Raw genomic sequence first — 15641 nt, forward strand, 5'->3', positions numbered from 1 at the left:
AAATAGCCACTCACAAACATGGCTATGTAACCCCTGAAACCTCAGTTATTGCTATCCTACAGATTTGGGTAAAGAAACGGTTTAAGCAAAATATTTTACCCACATTAAGGACAGATCATTCTGTCTCTCTGTGTCTCTCTGTCTCTGTCTCTCCCAGAGGACCATGAAGCAAGGCTGAAAGTAAACATTTATTTTTTTTTTACAATTTTCCTAGCATCATTTATTAAATAGTCCCTCATTTCCCCACATGCAATGCTACATCTGTTTCTGGGTTCTCTTCTCTGTTCTATTGTATTTTGTCGATCACTGAGCTGGTTCTCTTTTATTTAGTACAACTTTATGACAAATCTGAAGCTAAACATATAACTGAAAATACTTACGCTGTCTTTAGGGCATTACTAATAAATGAGTGGAAAGGAGTTTTTAGTGCATAGTTAGTTGATACTATACTAAACTGAAAAAAATATATGAATGAGTTTAAGGTTGGATATTTTTAATGTGGAATTAACGCAAGTACATTTACATTTTAAGTACATTTATAATGTAATTAAAATTTGACGACAACGGGAAATTGCTGCTGTTTCATAGTAACATATACTTATGAGCCCAATAAAATTAACACAGTGCAGTTACATATACAAATACATGTACAAATACAGCATTCATTGTACAGTGATTAAAACATTAAAAGACTATACTGTATGTTTGACTCTACAGAACTCAGTATTGTCTCAAATGATTAAAATTCCTAGTTTAATACCATGAAATTAAAATCTTTTGTGCAGAGGGGCATCATTATTCAAAAATTTTATCCCTTAATTCTGTCTTCTAATTACAGGATCAGCACACAAAAGAAACGTGTTTTAATATCATTTTGTAGTTGTATTGTTGCAGAAGCATTAATTAAGTGAAATATCAAACATGTGGATATGTTCATGAAGTGAGTTATAAATCAACCATCATAAATCCCAGCAATTGGACATTACAAGAGTTATAATTTACAGGTACCTTTGAATAAAATACAATTGGTTTGTCATAAAAATTGTTCCATCAAATGATACCACTGAAATAAACTATGATCTTGACATGATCCACACAACTACCTAAAAGATAAATAAGTTATGTGTTATATAGTTATTGTTCACTGTAAAACCAATCATCAAAAAACATGCACCTAATAGGCCAACTTGATGGTAAAACTCACAATCCATGATTCAAAAGGCAGCAATTACAAACCATTGTCTTCACTGGCCCATAATATAAAATGCTCCAAGTCTAAGTTCAACACTGCATGCAACGACTGGGCCTGTGCTTTAAGACAAGTGATCACACTGTTTACGTATTTAAAAGCAAGACACCTATCCATGTATTATCAAAGAAAAACCGTAGGAAGAAACACAATATAACTTAAGAAAACCTGCACTAGAATAGATTTTTCTAGAATGTTCAACAGCAAGTAAAGACACTGGAAAGCAGAGCTTTGTTACAGGAAAACTTCTTGTGCAAATATGGATATTTAACTTAAAGCTGTGACGTATCTAAATTTCAATGCATAAAATGTAAACTTCAACATATCCTAACGGCAGGATTTTGAGCTTTGGGTCTTTTTAGAGCTAGTAAGACAGCTCTGACAACCCTAAATACCAGTCAAAGTGCAGAAGAGGTCCTTCAGAACATATCCCTTTGGCACATTATAGTCACATAGCTAACAGAATTAAATAATAAACTATTGATTACTAAGGGTGATTAAAATCTCTGATTCTCTCTTCTCTCTTTGAATTTTTTGCTTTGTTTTGTTTTGTTCTATTTTGTTACTGAAAAGTTACCCCCTAAATTACAGGTAAAGCTTTCTACCTGTAAATGTTCAGAATAATTGATTTCCAGTGTTTAGATGGAATCTGATTGCATGCCAAGAAAAACCCTACTTGGAAACAAAATAACACTGCACTTTTCACCTGGGGGGATGGAAGGTGCAAAGATGGCTTCTCGCAAGAGTGAGACAAACTGTGAATGACGAAGTCCACCTCAGTCCTGAGGCAATGCTGGGACCGTCATGGGCAGCATAGGAGCTCCCTGACTCTTGTGCTGTTTACCTGTAATGCTTACAAGAACGATAACCTAGTTCACACCTCCAAAGGAAATCTTAATTTTTAAATCTATTCATTTTCCTTTAATTCAAGGGGAACTTAGTTTCCTTGTGTTACTCAAAGCAGCATCTACAAAATAATGAAGAATAATGTTAATACTCAAGTGACTTTTAAGGCCAAAAATGTTCTGTGCTATGACTTCTGACACTAAATGTGAGGCTTCAAAAGGTCCATCGTAAGTTCAAAGGTGATATCTTTGGGTTATTTATTTTAATATGAAAGTCATTATTCTGTGACACGGTTACTCACTAAAGGCATCTATTTTATGAACGGCATAACTTCACTAGAAGCAAAATAAACAATTCACATCTCCTACAACCAGACTGCATGAATATTGTCTGAATTACGCTGTGTGCATATAGATAACATGAAACATGTTGAGCACATAATTATCAGAGACACTTTTCTATTCTATCTGCCAGATTTCAAATAACACACTCTAATATATATTTCTAAACCTAAATGTTGTTGACAATTGCATATGTGGTCAATTTTCATTTCCTAATCCATTAACTGACACACAGTGAAATTAATTTTTGTAGGCCGCAATATACTGTTTTGCTCTATGCATTGTAATATAAGGATAGATCTCAATCAAGACAGCTTGACATTATAGCATTCAGCCAAAATCTGCCAAGAAGTAACTAATTTGTCAATTTGACATGTCACAGATGCATGTTATTTGAAAAGTAATGTATATATTTAAAACATCTGAAGTCAGAACTTTCTAGAGAACAGGGACCTGAGGGACCTTGTCCCCTTATCTCGTAGCATGCCACGCTAAGAGAGTGATAAATGCTTTAAATGCTGATGATTTATCAATACTTTACACTTCAGCTCTCCCAGTGACACTACCAAAAAGAAAAGGACATTGAAAAAGTGTACTGATGTTAGAAAATAAAAATGAAAAGAATGTGATTTTTTTCCCAAATAAAGTGTATGCATGTTCACAAATGTATAGTAAGCCCTTTACTGCCTGAAGAACAAGCACAGACCCCACAACGCAGTTGTTAAGTTGTTCTGCCATGCACTTGTCGAACGGCGGTAACACGCCCTAAATCTACTGTATTAGTTACAGTAATGGAATCATTTCAAACTAAAATCAAATGTGTAATTTTACATGTCCCGCATTACAGTTAGCTACAACTGAGTGTAATTAACTTTGTCCTGAATTAAGTATGAGGACATCTGGCCCTATATTTCAAATGATGATGATAAAAGTTATGGAAAATCTACTGAGTGTTCCTAATGCTGAATACAAATGCTAACATTATATGGAAGTTAGAGGAATGCACTTGGTGTTTCCAAGTTTGAATTCTGGAGACCTGAACACAAGAAAGGCCATTATTTTTCTAGCATATACACTGCACTGTTATTTCATGGCTTTATCGGTTTTTTAAAAATGCTTCATTAAAAAATGATTTATATGTGTAAATTTAAACAGCTCTTCGAACATGTATTTTAAGTGACTCATGTATTTCTTTTCTGTCTCTCATTAACCATCCAAATAAGCATAAAGCAGTTGGCAGAAAGCTGACCATATTTATTTCCGAACTTAACTCTTAAATGTGTAAGATGGAATCAGTTAATTTGGGGGGAAATGTGATTCATCACAACTTGGCTTTTGAAAGTGTTCAAAATGTTACGATCTTAGATTTTACCTCATTCTAACACATACAAATTTTTTAAGTTGTAAAGTGCTCGATTCAGTATGTTCAATGTTTCTCTGTGTTTGTCTGTCAGACTTCTTTCATGGTTAGTACTTTTTCTGCCCTGTATAATACAAATGGTTAACTGCTCAAAGTCATGAAGATATTATCCTGTGCTTTTAGAAGCTTTATGAGTCTAGCTTTTATGTTTAGGTCCATGATGCAACTCAATTAATTTTTGTGTATAGAGTTGGGTGTAGGGGGTGGAGGTTCATTTGTTTTTTTTGTGTGGATACCCAGTTGCTCCTGCACCATTTGTTAAAACAACCTTCTTTCCCCATTCAGTTGACTTGACACCTTGATTAAACATTAATCAATTATGTATATGTGGGTCTATTTCTGAAATCTCTATTTTTCTATATTTAAACTAATGCCACACTGTATTCATTATTGTAGCCTTTTAGTAGGTCTTGAAATCAGGTAATTCCTCAAGATTTTTGAGATTCTTCTGTTCTAGATATTTCTACCTTTCCATATACATTTTAGAATAAACTCGTCTTTAATTTTTTTTCCCCAAAAGGGCCTAGTGAGATTTTGATTGCATTAACTCTATAGGTCAATCTGGGGACAATGGATTTCTTAACAATGAGATTTCCAGTCCCTGAACATGGTCTATCTCTCGTTCTAGCAGGTCATCGTAAATGTATCTCAGCAATTATTTGTGGTTGTCAGTATAGAAGCCTTAGACATCTGTTGTTAGATTTATTCCTATCAGTTTTATGTTTTATATTACTAATGCAAATGGTGTTTTTTATTTTTTTTTCAATTCTTTTTTGCTAGAATATAGAATTACAATTTATTTTTGTACAATGACTTTGTACACCATGGCCTTATAAAATTCACTTATTACTTCTAGTAGGGTCTTTTTGTGTATAGATTCCTCAGGGTTTGCACATACACATGATCTGCTAAGTATGACAGTGTTGTCTCTTTTCTAATCTTTTTGTTTCTTATCTTTCTTTCTTGAATTATGGCACTGGTTGGGACTTCCAGTATAATGTTAAATAGAAATGGTGAGAGTCAATATCCTTGGCTTAGTCCCAGTCTTAGGGGGAAAAGCTTCCAATATTTCACCATTAAGTAGGCAGTTAACTGTGATTTTTCACAAGCATACATTGTCAGATTGAGGAAATTCCCTTTATTCCTAGTTTGGTGAGAGTTGTTCTCATGAATGAGTGTGGAGTTTGTCAAGTGCTTTTCTGTATCTATTGGAATGATTACATAATTTTTCCCTTCATTATGTTAATATGGCAAATTATACTTGATTTTTAAGTGTGTAATACAAGTATTTAATTTAAAGCTATACATTTCCCTACATTTCCCTCCCTCCTGAGCTGTATCCCCACATTTTGATATGTTACATTTCATTTTTATCCAATTTGAAATAATTATAATTCCCCTTGTGCTTTCTTCTTTGCCCTATGTGTTATTTAGATGTGTATCATTTAATACCCAAATATTTAGAGATTATCAATTTCTAATATATCTTTTGAGACTTTGTATGATTCCTATCTTCTGAAATTTATTGAGATTTATTGTGTGACCACCCAGCATACGATCTACCTTGCTGAATGTTCCGTGTACACTTAAAAATACTGGTGTACTGTGCCGTTGTCGGGTCTGGATTTTGAATAAATGGCAGCTAGTTCAGGTTGCTGGTCTATCAGTCTCTTCTCATTACTATCTAAATAATTCAGTAATTCAATAATTATCCAAGAAACCTTTGAAAGATGACCCAGATTTAGAGAACCCCAAAAATAAACAAGAAGTGACTCTATTTGGGGGATTCCTAGTGACTCAATATTTGTATCGAGCCCTATCACCCTTAGATTTTGTTTCCTGTCATAAATGAAGTTTGGAACCAAATAGGGTATTCCTGGTCTATTAGATTCATTTAAACATAGGGTAACATAACCTAGAATTCAAATACAAGTCCGAAACTAGGAATTCAAAGGAAATATGTACATATAATAATAATAATAATCTTGTTTACAAACAAATCTGGTGTTGTGTGTGTGTGTGCTGCCTTTTTATAGAGAGCTCAGTATCATTTAGGGGAAAAATTTATGAGAATACTGTTTCTATACAGAAATTTCATGTACTAATGGTTGGGTTAATAGAAAGGAATATTCTCATTGCTTTACAGTGTCTTCAACACATTAAGTCTTGGGCACAGGCACTGAATGTGTGTGTGTGTGTTTGTGTGTGTGCGCGTGCACATGTGTAGCAGAAACCTACCATAGGTAAGTAACATACTCTTAGAACTGAGTAAAAACACACTAGTAAAGCATTCTTGGACAGTAAGGCTGACTCCTTAAAAACATATCATCAGTATTTAGTTCTGAAGGATCTCTTACAAGACACCACTGTATATGAAACTTTCTTTCAAACCTACAAACCTTGTAGGGAAAAGTTTAACATCTTTAAAACACCTTTATTCACTAATTTGAAACTATTAAAGAAAAAATTAAATCCTAGCCAATATAATATGCTTGCAGCTTTATTTCTAAGTGCAGAGAGGTTCTTATCCTATGTCAATTACATATTTGGTGGAGCTTTAAAAATTTTAGCCTTTAAACAAGTAGCATACAGTCAGTTCATATTATACCTGTAACTTTGGCATTCCGAAACCTATAGTCACCGATTAAAATCTGCAAACTGTTCCCTGGAATCAGACCTTCTTTTCTTCTGTTTAGATTTTTCACCAACCTAAATAATAAATGAGTTAGTAGCCAATAATGGTAAGGTAATAAAAAAACAAATACATTGCACTGAAGCTCAAACTTTTACAAAACTATTGCACATATTCAAAGACCTTCATGACACCGTGCTTGAGTCCTTTGAGTAACCTACAAAGGACTTAGCTCACTAGCAAAATTGGTTATTACTTTAATGATCCATCATTAATTTCACCCTCCTCTGCAGACTCCTCCACCTTTAGGGTCAGAGTACACAGTCAACATAGCACTTCAGTTAAAGTTATTGACACACTGAAGGCAGAATTATTTCATATAAAATTTCCAAAAGATTTATGGAAGTTTCATTCACTCCTCTTCCAAACAATATTTCCTTCCCGCTTTGGGTTATCTATAATCAAACAGTATATCTGGCAGGAGTATCTTAGCAACTGGTGCTGTATGAAGTCAGATGCATAACGATAGAATGGTAAGACTAAGAAGTCAGTATTTGAACTGATAAAGAGAAGTGTGGCTACATTGTAAAGTAGCAAACATGGTCCCTGGCACATGGTGGGCATTCATTAAGCATGTGATGAATTAATGAATGACTTAAATGACTTAATGTAATGTGCCTGTAGCCATTACAAAGCCAGATGTCTCACTGAAACATCTGAGCCAAAGGTAAACCACCAAAGAGCATGCAGACTCATAGCATTTCATTCTTTCGAAGCATTTTTCACTCACCAAAGGTTAACATTCCTTTCAGTGAGCTATAGAGGCATGGCTGAAGCAATGAAAATGAAACACTGATAAGAAATGTGATATTTCTGCTTCTTGAGACTGTATAACAAAGATACAAGTAAAGCAGAACATTTGATTAGATATCCACGTGCCCCAGGCAGAGGTCAACACAGTCCCAGAGAACGCACCTACCATTGGCCCTCAGCATCCTCATGGAGAAGCTGAATGACATCTCCATTTCTAAACAGGAGGTCTTCTGAGCCTCTCTTCCTGCAATCTGCTAGGGCTTTATATTTGCCTGGAGACTGTAAGGTTGTTTTGAAAAATGACATTACAAGTTTGAATGCAAAACGACTTGCACAACTGCATGCTCTGTGATATAAAGAATGCACTCTCCACTTCAAGGGTAAGTGTGGTTAGCTGCAGCAGCCTTGCAGGAACAAATAAACATAGAGCAGTTTGTGATGGAAAAAAAAAAAAAGCAGAACATGTGTTTATTTAACCTGAAGAATTCATTTTTATTTGCAAAAAGAATTACACCATGAACTACACAGAAAATAACAGGGCACAACTAATTTAAGTTACATGAGTAATAAGCATAAATCCAGGAAAAAAAGCATGAAAATAATTTTTACATACTATTATTTGTAAACTACTCTCATAAAAAAATTTTCTTGGCACATCAGAAAGGGAGTGGCCCTGAACAGAGATTTACTAGTGCCCCCACAGGATTTCTGCACTTTGTATCACTTTGCACAGGTAAAAATAATGGGTACAGAAGCTCTTAGTCCAATAAAAGCATATTAAATCATAATGTTGTGCTTTACTTGGCTTTAATCTTTTTTCAGCTATAATTTTAACTTGATTCATTAATAAGCTAAGTAATCCAAGGCACACTGATTACATTTGGTTACAAGGTAGACAAGAGAAGAAATAATAATCTTCAAGTCCAAATGTATTCTGAGATGAGAATTTTTCCAGCACAGATTCTTACACATTGAATATACGATTCTAAGACGTAAGAGAACCATAATTAATACTTTTTTTAAATAAAAGGAAAGAATTGTGTAGTGTTGATTCTTTGCACATCCAAAGGAATTAATCTGAAAACATTATCCACATCACTTGGGCTGAACGTCTTTTGAGCAGTATTTTTATCAAATGGGCCAAGGAGCAGGCAGGAAAGAGCTACTTGCCATTTAACATAGTAGCTTCGTTAAAATAGGACAGCCATCTCCGACACGGGCCTCTACAAGGGAAGCAGCACCCGTTACTTCTTGTTCTTGGCTCGATAAAGCGAGGCTAAGAGAGCAGCTCACTCCAACCTATTTTGCTTTTTGGTTTCGGGGTTATTTTATTGCATCGGGGTGGGGTTGTGGAATGCATTGTATTGTCTTTTGTATGCTTCCCTTCATAGCACAATGTAGGGAATTCTTGGGAGAAGAGAGAAGAGCTAATAGCTTTTTGTACATACCCATCCCCTATGATTAAAGCATTCATCACTTTTGCATATACGCTTTATTTTCCGACACCATAGCTGGAAAAATGCCTACTGAAGACTTTCTCAGTTCTTGACAATCCCCTCAGAGAGCATCGTTTACAGCAAACATTTAACCCAAACTGCCTTCCCCTGACTTACTGCTCACATCTGAACAACCATACCTCCCATCCTCAGATAATATTAATTAAGGAAATGGAAATTCTTTTTATTCTTAGTCTAAACCAGTGATTCTCAAAGTCTGGGAGGCTGACCATTGGGGGTTCCAAGGGTCTGCAAGGGTCAGACCTATATCATTTGCCTTTCTCACTCTCATCCTCTCACAAGTCTACAGAGGAGTTTTCAAGAGGCCACCTAATGTGTGATCGCACAACAGACTGAATGCAAAAGCAGATAGGGGAATCCAGCTGTCCTTTCTGAAGCCAGCTGTTAAAGAGATTTGCAAATTTCAAATGCTATTCTTCTCACTAAATTTTTTGTTTTGAAAAAGGCGAACTCATTAAAAAGTTTGAGCACTGCCAGTCTAGACAACTAACTCTGGACAAATCTCTTACCAGCTCTGAGACTTGGTCAGTTAGAGTTAATAAAGCCTGCCCTTCCTCTTATGAAGACTGCGACTATTAAATGTGAAATCATTTTGTGAACTGTAAACTACCATACAATTCTGAATTATGGTCATTGTTTTATTAGTACAAAAAATATTCTGTTACTTTTTTAAAGAAAGCATCCCAGCACCTATGCTATGGAGCTTTGGGATTATCCACACCATTAGTCCCTTCCCTCAACATTAGAACTGCCAAACTGAATCTGTTCCTCTGGAGGGTGCCAAGGAGCAGCCCACTACAAAGCATAATTCCCACCCTGCACACTGGTGACTTCAGAAATTTGGAGATTTACCCTAAACAGTTCTAACTCCCCTGTAATAATCCACCAGGATCTTAACTACACTGTACACTAGTTCTTCTACAGAACTTTCCACCAGGGCCCCTCTCCCTCCACGACCAGGCCTGACTCTGTTAACAGTGACTTGAAGTCTTTTGAGGGAGAAATCCTCCAGAGGGACCTAAGGGCCTTCTCCCTTCTTTCCACCAAAGTAGAGGGTAGGCAACTGGTTGTCATGGAAACGGGCTCTTCCATATCCCTTTCCCTTCCACCCCACATGGCTGGGCAGTGTGAAGGCTGGCAAGACAGTCTCCATCCCAACCCCCTTGTACTTGATTACCCAGCTATCTTTCACAGCCCCCCGCCCTTAGGCGAAGAGGGAGGGGCTTCTCTCCACAATGAGTTTTCTTTTTCTTTTTTTTAAGAAGAAAAAAAATAATAAACTTTGGTTCTGTATTAAAAACACACATACTTTTACCCTAAAGCAACCTTTACTTTTATGGGGTGCCCTCTTGCTCTAATATGCTGCGATTTGCAGCATTAGCATGTCTTTTGACAGCCCACTAAAATATATTCCCCAGAGGTCATTAAACAGTTTTTCATGAGTAATGTTTATTTCCTATATTTTCTAATCTGGACTCTAAACTGATTTCTAAGTATATCTGGGCCTTCTTTGTGCTTTGAATTTATCTCACGTGCCGAGACTGAAAACAGAGTGGTGAAGCTCAATTAAAGATAAAACTGACTGAATCTCTATGCCATATACCAGAAATTAACACAATACTATAAACAGACTATACTTCAAAAAATTTTTTTAAAAAAATAGAAAGACCTTATTACTTCAGATTCTTTAGTTATTTGTCCCTTAACTCTATTAGGAAGGTACATATATTAAAGTTTACAATCCTATAATAAAAAACAAAACTCTTTTTTCTCTTAAAAAAAAAGATAAAACTGGTCACTATATAGAGACTTGGAATGATTGACTGTGTCATCAACTTCAGTAGGAGCTCTACATATAGCTCAAAACACTTCCACTTACACAGAGAAGTGCTTACTGAATGTTCATAGTAAAACTTGCTTCGTACCTTTTGGCCATGGAGCACACCTAATGACCTCAAGGATGCTGACAAAAGATTGCTCCTACATGCCTTGCCTATTTCATCAACAAAACTGCTCAAAGAGTTTTTATTTGTTTATCTTAATATGTCATTACTAACCATGAGAGGCCTTTCTTCTTCTTCATTGTCATCATAAGAAGAGTAGAAATAGTTACTTGGCCATTCGTCAGGCTCATCAGAGATTTCTGTAGGTGATGACATCTCTGTCCAAACTGTAACAGAAACATGGAGGGTGGCAGTTACTTAATGTTACTGGCCCACCACAAGGAGGGAAGCAAAACGAACTGCAATCATCAAGGCTCTAACCTTCAATGGTCCAAGAATAGTATCTTTTATAATAACACCTCCAAGGAGGCTGTACTATTTTAGAATTTCTGATATTTCAGAAAGGGCCTAGAAATATCATACACTTCTTTTACTTTTTAGGATGGTTTCATGTTGGGGTTGGTGGCAGTTATTACAAATAATAGTAAGCTAAATAACATTCCAGAGAATATTTACTCCTTCTTAGAGAAAATCCATTCTTTCAAAAATTCTTCCTATAGCATTTTTATTGGTCTCATTCAAATAGCACTTAGAACATTCTACCTGGTAATATTATTTTAGACTTGTCTTATCTCTTTTATTAGGCAGAGACCATGGGCTATACATTGTATGTCTCATAAGAGCCTGTAAGAGATGTTTAATTAATAAAATACATTGAACTGGTATGGTTTAAGCAATCTAATGTAGGCAGAGAAGTAACAGAATCCTATCTTGGTCACACTAAACTATTCATGTCACCTTGGAAAAGTCATGCCAACTTCTCTGACTCAGCTTCCTCATCTGTCAAATGAAGGCAGTGGTAGTAGGCTTTATCCTGACCGCTCAGGGGACCACAGTAGAGATGGCGTGAGAGGATTGACCTCGAAATGGGTAATGGAAGTTGAGCAAGGTCATTGTCACTTGTTTCTCCTCAGCGAGTAGAGAAGTCTTCCAGATTAAGTTCTAGCATCTTTAAGAGCTGAGTACCAGGCACTCCGTTAGGCATTTCTTCAGGGAAGTCTACGCCGTTGATTCCAGAGTTATTTCGGTGACCCTCCCGGGTGCTTCTAAAGCCCCTTGTACTTCCCACATGACCACACTATCAAACTTAATGTTTGCTTGTTGAATTATCTTTCTACCCTCCTCACTTCACGGGGATGGCAGCTGAGTGAATCTCAATTAGACCGTGTGCCCAGAGGGCTACACAATGCCTGGCCCACTGGCTGCTATGTTTTCCGCATTAAACAAATTGTCTGAAATCACTTTAAATGACACGATTTGCAAAAGGAAAAGGAATATTCCAGTTGTACATGACCCTCCTCTATTCATGAAACTGACGGTGAGAAAAGCGTGCCTCCCTTGAAGCCCTATCTGTGCTGTATTCACCTCTGTATCCTGTGTGGGAGGGGCAGGCCTCAGAGAGAAGCACATGGAGAAGCTGTTACAACACAGATGGCTGGTCTCACTCCCAGAGGTCTGATTCAGAAGGTCTGGGATGGAGCCAGGAAATCTGACTTCCTGACAAGTTCCCAGGTGATGCTGATGCTACTGGTCCACCGTCCACACTTTGACCTCTGCTTTGCAGTGCCCACCAGAGTATCTCGCACATACACAAGACAGAAGAGCCTTCTAAAAATGGGTTACCTTCTTACCTTTGTTTTCTTCATATAAAGATAACAGATGGGTGGATGTCCCAAATTAACAATGGGAGAAAACAACTTGCACAGCCATGAATCCTACCTTCAAATGACCACTACACGTACCTGTATTTGCTTCTGCCCGAACTGATGCGATGGCCTCACCGACCTCTACCATAGCGCTGGTGTGTTCCAGGTCAGTTTCCTCAGTGCCTATAAAAGCTCCCCGTTGCCTTCTGAAATAGTAAATATGTAAAAATCAGTGAGTTTTCGTACAGTCTGAGAGTAATAAGAAATTAAAAATGATATTTCTAGGGGGAGAGTATATAGCTCAAATTGGTAGAGCACATGCTTAGCAAGCACAAGGTCCTGAGTTCAATTCCCAGCACCTCCTCTAAAAAGTAAAAAATAAAGAAATAAACCTAATTAGTTCCCTCCCCCGCCCAAAACAAACAAAAAACTAAAAGCAAAAAAAAAAAAAAAAAAGGTATTTCTTCCACTGATACCACGTGTTAAGAACATAGTCTAAGAATCCATTCAAAGTGAGCAGATTTTCCCCCTTATTTAAGTCTGTGTGATAACTGTTCATAATATATAGAAGCTTAAGTCCTAGGATCCAAGCCAGCATGGAAAAACGACTCCCTTCTGGACCCAAAGCAAGTATATTGTTTAAAATCTCTGTTGCATATTACATTATATACTTGAAATTTGCTACATGGTAAATTCTAAATGTTCTCACCACAGACACAAAAAAGAATAAATATGGGAGGTGACGGATATATTATTTAGCTTGATTGTGGGGATTATTTAACAGTGTACATGCATATCAAATCATCAAACTGTACTCTTTAAATGTATATAATTTTAATTTTCAACTATAACTCAGTAAGTTAGAAAAACTATAAAGCACTAAAAAAAATCCCTCTTATTCTATGAAATTTTAACCTTAATGAATAAGGTAAGGTATAGATGAATGATGATGGAACCTTAATCTGATTCATACTGTTGAGTTGTATCAATTACTGTAAAGTCAATTCCTGCATGAAATCAAAAGACTTTACTTCCAGAATATGTGACAAAAGATTGAGCATTGTGAACCCTAGAAAATAAAGACTTACGATGATTTTAAAATGGTTCCCCTAAAGCCTCAGATGAATCAACATACTTTGCACCTGATCTTAGCTACCTCTGAAGGATGATGTGCAACAAAGAGAAAAATATATTTTTAATGAGTCTCTCAATGATCCCTGTATCACACAGATGCTGCACAGTGAAATTCTCTGCCAAGGCTTTGGAATCTGTGTGGAGATTTGCATATATGCAAATATTCTATGGAAACTCTACCTTTTAGGACTCCTAGAGGCAGAATACAAAGGCCACATCTCTAAACAAGCAGAAGTGCTATCACTTAGGACAGCTACCTTCCTCAAAGACTTTGTGGTTGTGTCCAAGCAGTCTCCACCCCACCCCACCCCCACTGAGGTCCATACCTCCTCTCCAACTACACTATACTGAGAACAAAGCATTTATAATCAATCATGTTTAAAAATTCGCCCAAACTATTGTACTATTTTTAACATCAAGGGGAACAATGGGACAACTCTTAAGGACCATCAGGCTCCAAGTATAGAACTGAAAAAATGATGGGTTTATAGAATTTGATGAGCTCCTGCTAAAAGAGGGTAATTTTTGTCTGATAGTTTAATTACATTGTTTCATGTTACATACGGAAAACAGAAGCCTGCAGGAGTGATATTTTTTAAAGAATAATCACTTACTCATCATTCCGCTGAGAAGAAAGATGGTTCTGTTCTGTTAACTGATTATGCTGTTCTCGTTTTTTAACTGTGAAATAAAGGTTATATAAGCATCATTTGGAAGCCACGCTCTTACTTCCTTGAGGACCAATGACTTTCATATGCACACACACACCACATCCCCCCATTCCAATTTGAGTTCACCTTCACAGATTTGAAATAGTCAGACGGAATGCCAGTCTGAACTTAGAATATGGAAAAGGACTGAACCAGGTAATATTTTATTCAAGGAATTCAACTTTATAACTAGAACTGCCTACATGCCAACATTACTAAGCACCGATTACTGAGGCCCTAAGCAGAGGTGCCCCGTGGGAAGGACTCAGAATGAACACATTCAGCTTGTTTGTTACCTCACAGCTGCTTCTCAGGCACTAAAGCGCACCTTCCACGCTACAGTTCATTTTCCGAAAGAGTTTAAACAGCTCACTGGATCATGATCTCCTACTAATTAGGAGAACAAACTCTTCCATTATAGATAGTAGAAAGTAAATATCAGCCCCATTCCCTGGGAGAATTATCACAAAATCTGAGTCACCGAGCTGTCACTGTACTTCTCGTTCTGAAGAATGCATGTTTGAATTTACCTGTCATGAGTTCCTGTTGCTTCAACAAAATATTTCTGATTTCTTTTAACCATGTCATCTTCACATCAACATTTGCAGCCTAAAGATTCAAAAGTGGGGGAGGAGAGGACATGTTTCCTTTTATAAAGGATGCTTTATGATTAAAAAAAATGTAATTAATTAAGTACATCAAACACGATCTACATCCTGAACCACTGCCATATCCAAACTCTAACATTTTGAGTCGTAAAACTTCTAAGAAGCAAATGAGTAGCCATCAGATTAGATGAAATAATAGCCAAAACCATTTTGAAGTTGCCGTTAAATAATAACTCTCAGAGAAATGTAACATGTGAATCTTACTGATCTTTTCTTTGTAAGGGGGTCTTTTAAAGATATAAATGGTTTAATGTTTAATTTTGGTAAAATAAAAAAAGTTCTACTGTTTCTGAAACGACAATCTACTGCAGTTATCTTGATAACTGATGACAGCATGAAAGCTTCCTTAAATATCCTCCCGTTACTTATAAGATAAGTCTGTTAACAGACAGCAAGAAGTCATACATCTATGTCAAGCCAAGAAGACATATTTTTATGAATTGTAATCACCGCATACAGAATTAAAACAAAGAAGAAACACCTTGCACTTTCAACAGATAACAGCACACTCCTCAGTCATGAGTTATGATACAAATATTTTTTGAAATGACAACCTCCTCTTCAAATGTTCTAATCCTCTCCTCTTCCCTGAAACAGGTTGAATCTTACAGCACATCTGGCCAGGGCTTTAACCACATTCTTTAGAAACAATGATCAGATCT

The 15641-nt window shown here is 36.5% G+C and overlaps 1 protein-coding gene across 6 annotated transcripts in view; it reads right to left on the reverse strand.

Annotated features, from left to right (window-relative positions):
- Nucleotides 1-472: 472 nt before the first annotated feature.
- MCF2 (MCF.2 cell line derived transforming sequence) overlaps nt 473-15641 on the reverse strand; it is a 98938-nt gene continuing 83769 nt past the window's right edge. The window contains exons 25-31 of one of the 6 annotated variants that reach the window (XM_074359688.1): nt 14842-14920; nt 14216-14282; nt 12564-12673; nt 10876-10988; nt 7468-7580; nt 6465-6565; nt 473-1103 (exon numbers count right to left, since the gene is read on the reverse strand). In XM_074359688.1, coding sequence (XP_074215789.1) covers nt 1051-1103; nt 6465-6565; nt 7468-7580; nt 10876-10988; nt 12564-12673; nt 14216-14282; nt 14842-14920 — 636 coding nt within the window. In that variant the 3' untranslated portion in view covers nt 473-1050. Of the gene's footprint in view, nt 1104-2084; nt 2217-6464; nt 6566-7467; nt 7581-7613; nt 8525-10875; nt 10989-12563; nt 12674-14215; nt 14283-14841; nt 14921-15641 lie in introns of those variants that run through there. The other 5 variants (XM_074359689.1, XM_074359691.1, XM_074359690.1 and 2 more) reach the window with 5 other exon arrangements.

The sequence above is a fragment of the Camelus bactrianus genome, chromosome X, assembly GCF_048773025.1.
Source record: "Camelus bactrianus isolate YW-2024 breed Bactrian camel chromosome X, ASM4877302v1, whole genome shotgun sequence".
Lineage (NCBI taxonomy): Eukaryota > Metazoa > Chordata > Mammalia > Artiodactyla > Camelidae > Camelus > Camelus bactrianus.